The sequence below is a fragment of the Chrysochloris asiatica genome, unplaced genomic scaffold (assembly GCF_000296735.1).
Source record: "Chrysochloris asiatica unplaced genomic scaffold, ChrAsi1.0 scaffold00119, whole genome shotgun sequence".
Classification (NCBI taxonomy): domain Eukaryota; kingdom Metazoa; phylum Chordata; class Mammalia; order Afrosoricida; family Chrysochloridae; genus Chrysochloris; species Chrysochloris asiatica.
The window spans coordinates 3,787,837-3,793,743 of record NW_006408637.1 but is presented as its reverse complement, the minus strand read 5'-3'; the positions used below and the strand labels follow the sequence as shown (position 1 = coordinate 3,793,743).

Below are 5,907 nucleotides of genomic sequence, written 5' to 3'. Positions count from 1 at the left end.
GCCATCCTCACATTTAAGGAGTGTTCTGCCTGCACTTATTTTATTCTAAGATGGATTTGTTTGTCCTTCTTCAGTCCATGATACTTTCAGTATTCTTTGCCAACACCATAATTCAAATGCGTTGGTTTTTCTACAGTCTTCTTATTCGTTGCCCAACTTTCACAAAGTGACATCTTTGCTGTTTAACACATTAAAGTGGTCTTTTGTAGCAGATTTGACTGATGCATTACATCATGATTTCTTGATCGCTGCTTCCATGCATATTGACTGTGGATCCAAGTAAAATGAACTCCTTTACAGTGTCAATCTTTTCTCTACTTATGTTACTAAATGCTCCAGTTGTGTGGCAATTTTTGTTTTTTATATTTTTGGTTTGTTTTTTTCTCCTCTTCTTTTGTTTTTGGTATTTAGTTATTAAGATTTCTTTACCATTAATAGCTGATATGGAGTCCTGGTGTGGCACCATAGGATAAGCGCTCTACCTCAAGGTCAGTTTGAACCTTAAGGTGGGCGGTTCAAGCTCACCAGCCACTCCTCGGAAACCCTATACAGGGTCCTATGAGTGGGAACCAACTTGACGGCACTTAACGCCAACGACATAGCTCATATGCAGAAGAAAGATGAGACTTTCTATGCCCGTAACCTTTTACAGGCCACTCTGACTAGGAACCAAGCCAGGGTATTTAACACCAATAATAATAGCTGGTATGACATTATTGCTTTTGGGACTTGGTTTCTTTACAAGTTTTAACAGTGTTTTATTCTTGTCTTTAGGCAAGCCAAAATTCCTTTCGGACGGAATATGACACTTTTGGTGAACTCAAGGTCCCAAGTGATAAGTATTATGGTGCCCAGACTGTGAGATCTACCATGAACTTTAAGATTGGTGGTGTGACAGAACGCATGCCAGTAAGTGCGTTTTGTGGACATGCTGTTTATTTTGGATGACCTAGGCTTTATCCAAATAAGCCATTTTACTTCGTAAATACGTATTTTACAGAATTAGAATCTAATTGCTTTTGTGAGTAATATCTCAAATTTCAAAGCTAGAACTTTTTGAGGTTTGTTATTGTTGTATGTTGCTTATTAGGGGCTTTACGTATTTGTATTCTTTATATGATAGAACTAAGTGATTTCTCTTCTTATTCTTATTAGGATTTTGGGGGGTTTTGGCAGGCTTTTACAATTTGTAAACATTTTCATTTCAATGCTCAAATTAAAATCTTTTACTGATTTAAAACTTCATTTTCCTTTAATGCATCAAGTATTATTCTTTACCATATCAGGTATATGATAGATAATTTGTTATTAAAATTAATATCACATGAATGATGTAATAATTCGAAAACTTTATACTATAGTTCATTAAAGCTGAAATGCCTTCATTTGAAAGATACCCAGATATTTACCACTGTGAAAGAAAAGACTGCTGATTGAAGTTGTAACATGCTATCAATTGCAGCCAGCATGCATCTTGATTTCAGAGGTGTTAAGTCTGGAAAGGATTGATGGAATACGTTACATGTATGTATGAAAAATAGACAGTGGAGGAGTGCATGATAAGATAACAGTCAGCCAGCCTTTTTTGTTTGTTTTGTTGAATGATTCATTCTCTCCTTCTCCTCTCCTGCCTCAGATAGCCACTAGTAATCATTGGTCTTTGGATTTACCTATGTTTGGGCATAATTTATCCTTTTGTGATTTGTATTATTGTGAAAATATACAAATTTCAATATCTCTTCATTCCACTTTCCACAAATCTTTGAAACTCCCTTATATACCATTCAAGAATTTCTATATGTTTAGTTCAGTGACGTTGATTGCATTCTTCTTGTCCCCATTCTTGCTCTGTGCATACTGTTACACCACCATTGTTTTAGGCAAACTGTACTCTAAACTTCTCATGTATGTTTTTGAGTTACTGTTGCCAGTTTGATTTTCTATCCATAATTCTTTAATAGAATGTAGTGCTCAAGGTGAACATTCTGTGCTAATTTAACTAGACTGTTGTTTAGTTTAAAGATGGCTTCGTGGAATGGTTGTGGTTCAGGGTTTTAAAAGATTTTTTCAGTGCAGTAAATTCAGGGGTTATTTCAAACTTAGTGGGTCCAGTAAGTCTGAATTCCATCAGAATTTGAAATTCTGTTCCAGTTTTCTCCCTTCGGATTAGGATTTACTATTGATTCTTTGGTTAAATAGTAGTATCAACCAGTTCCTCTGGTGTCTTTGCCAGTTGATGCAGCAGGATAAGCTCTCAACCACACGGTGGATTTAAGCCACAAGGTCAGCCGTTCAAACTCACTAGTCGCTCCTCAGAGGCTGTTCCTTCTATGAGTCCTGTCTCCTTTGCTGTTCCAGGAAAATATGAAATTAATTGTTATATATCTTGAGTGGATACTCATTTTAAGATCCCAGCTAGTAGAGGGTAGAGCAAAAACTAAAATACATGTTAGGCCAATTGACAGGCTCTTCTCCCAAAGTCATGACCCTAAAACTTTAATCCAGGAGAACTAACTAACCTCATGAGTTGTTGGGTTGGAACCAAGTAGTATCAGCACCTGCGAAAATTTCTTTTCTAATTTTTTTGGTTAGTGGAACTAGGTACTAATGTTGGTCTTTCATGAAATCAAAGTGGTATAAAGCAAACTATTGACACGCAGGGGATACCTACCGCTTAACACAACAGTTGCCACTTTGCCCTTTGTCTGTGTACAACTTACTGATACCGGTTGCATTAATCATCTTGTATAACTATTATTCTTAACTGATGCCAGTTTTCCATCACTACACACAAACTCATTACTTTCCAGAGAATGATTGCCTCTTTCCTTCTCCTCTCCTGCCTTAGATACCACTAGTAATAATTGGTCTCTATATATTTACCTATTTTTGTTATTTCAAAAATGAAATCATATAGAATATGCATCACATTTCATTATCCATTCATCTGTTGATAAGCACTTAGGTTGCATCCCTGAAAATTATAAACATCAATTTACCAGTTGATGGTTGACTTTTGAACTGTTCCGTGGTCGGTGATTAAGGATGTTTTCATTCTATACTCTACTGTTTACTCTCAGCCTTGTAGTGATGAATCCATGTCTTGTCCCCAGTAATGTGCTTTGTTTATTCGTTATTTAAGAAACTTTTAAATCTTACTTTCAGTTGTCCAAACGCTTCTGTTTGTGCTCTTTCATGACTTGTTTCAGTACCCATCTCACACAAACTTTTTGAAACCCAAGTCTGCCATGGATTAGTTCATAGGCAAAGCCATGGCTGATTTGCAAATGATTTGCCACATAATCCACTATTCATCTATTCATCAGAGTCATTTCATGTGCACACTCAATGGTGTCATCAGCCTGTGGATGTGGATGGGTGTTTTAGTATAACTGGAGTGAGGTTAATTTTTGACTCGCTCTTGTATAATCCAGCTTCTTGAATTATTTGCTCAGCGTGCAGATTGAATAAGTACGGTGAAAGAATGCACCCTGGTGTACACTTTTCCTGATTTTAAACCATTCGGTGTCCCCTTGTTCTTTTTGAATTACTGCCTTTATTTTGTGTATTGGTTCATCATGAGCACAATTAAGTGTTCTGAAACACTTATTCCTGCATTGTTATCATGATGCATACAACTGATTTATCATGACCCACACAATTGAATGTCTTTGTATAGTCAGTAAAGTCCAAGTAAACATCCTTCTGGTGTTCACTGCTTTCAGCCACGATCTCTCTGACAGTCAGCAGTGATATCTTGTGTTCCACGTCCTTGTCTGAATGTGGCTTGAGTTTCTGGCATTTCCCTATCAGTGCACTATTACAGCTTTTCGAATTATCTCTAGCAGAATTTTACTTGCATGTGATATTAATGATATTATCTGATGATACCTGTATTCTGTCATGTCACCTCTCTTTGGAATTGGCACAAATACTGATCTTCTGCACAGAGTAGTATGATTAAACTCAACATTTTGTCCCTGAAATCTAAAGGAAAATGAAACAAAAAAGATTATGAATTCCTAATCTAAATAAATTGTGACCCTTCCTTTCTCCCTAATGATACTGTACTGTTTTGTTTTAATGGTGGTCAGTGAAACGCCTGTTTTCTTTTGTTTTTGAGTCCATATACCTTGGTGTTAGTCACTCCAGTCAGATGTCAGTGGTGATCAGTGTTCAGTTAAGACTTTGGTAGCTACTCAACCCACTGCCACAGTGTTTGTTCCTGTAGAAATCTAAATTCTCATTTGTTTTCATGTTTAAAGCTTTTAAGGTTTCTAATCCTGTCTGCTGTTTGGTCTCGTTTTGTTTGAGTAATACATTTGTTATGTCTTCATTTTAGTTTCTTGAAATTCAAAATATATTTTTTTCTGTTATTATATCCTTTTCTGTTTGTTCCTCAACTTACACTCATCCTTTGGCCTAGTTTTAGTCTGTATGATTCCTAACTTTTCTTTGTTTTTTGTTTTTAATTTGGTTCTTCTCCAAGGACTATAATTTCTGTTTTATAAGTTCATTCTTTCATTTCCCTTAACTCTTTCTATTTCCATTCTGCTCTTTCTTCTGGTGTGGGATCTATACCATATTCTTTACTACTAATTTTGATAAGAACTCATAATTTACTTGTTATAGAAACTGAAAAGCATTTCATTAAGTCTCATTTATCCTTTTAGATTTAGTACAGATTGAGTAAGTATGGTGAAAGACTACAACCCTGGTGTACACCTTTCCTGATTTTAAACCATTCGTTTTTAACTTTGTATGGGGTACCAAATTAAAAGATCTGTTAACTACAAGAGTTGGATATATGCTTATATACATTTTAAGTCTGAAGAAACCTGGCTTTTTAGAAATGTCTTCTCAGAAATTTCCAGTGACTTGAATGTCAAAAGGCTGCACCAGCCATCTATTATATCATTGAGTGTTTTGGCTTTGAGATGAATTGAAACCATATTTAGTAACTAATTTTCTCATACTGATTGTCATTGAATTTGTTTTAAAAGAGTGAAGAATTCATGATGCAACATGGGACCCAGTGAGGAAGATAATGATGCTTGTTGGTGCAATAGCTGAATCATATTTGTTTTGCATATAGTATATGAAATATAATTTACAGTGGATATATTTTAAAAACAGGATGGTGCTTTATATATATGTGCATGCATGTGTCCTTTTGTATTAGATATATACACATGAAGAGCAAATTTATTTGCTTCTTGTGTTTTAAACAAATATATGTATTGGTGATTTCGGTTAATTATATACCTACCTTTTAATCTTTTGCAGTCCTAAATATTTTGGGATCATAATAGTACTGTCCGGTATACATTTTTATACTACACAAAGCAATACATTCAAATTTTTGCTTAACCAAAATGGCAAGTTTGACATATTTTTCTGATTAATTTTAGGTCCCAGTTATTAAAGCTTTTGGCATCTTAAAGCGAGCAGCTGCTGAAGTAAACCAGGACTATGGCCTTGATCCAAACATTGCTAATGCAATAATGAAGGCAGCAGATGAGGTAGGAGGAAATAAGTGTGTTTACTTAGTAGCATCAGGCTAGTATCACCCACTGGGTGATGAGAAACTGTCAGAAAAAAAAAAAAAAAAAGGACACTGAATTCTTGATAGAATGAATTTCAAGTTAGGGTGGCACCTTCAGTTGTTAACGAGTAACTTAATGTAGAAATTTAATGTAGAAATGATTATTTTTCAGAGCAGTTGTTTATTTCATAATAGACATTGAGAATATAATTCCACTAATCCAATATTAATGGAGTTCTGGTGTGGCTCTGTAGTGTAAGCACTGGACTACTAACTGCAAGATTGGTGGTTCAAACCCACCAGCTGCCCCTTGGAAACCCTCTGCAATGTTGCTAAGATTTTATGGCATTTAATAACAACAA

The 5,907-nt window shown here is 35.3% G+C and overlaps 1 protein-coding gene across 1 annotated transcript in view; it reads left to right on the top strand.

The window, feature by feature from the left end:
- Window positions 1–5,907, top strand: part of FH (fumarate hydratase) — a 55,578-nt gene that overhangs the window by 8,945 nt on the left and 40,726 nt on the right. The window contains 2 exon segments of the mRNA XM_006868563.1: window positions 775–909; window positions 5,412–5,577. Coding sequence (XP_006868625.1) covers window positions 775–909; window positions 5,412–5,577 — 301 coding nt within the window.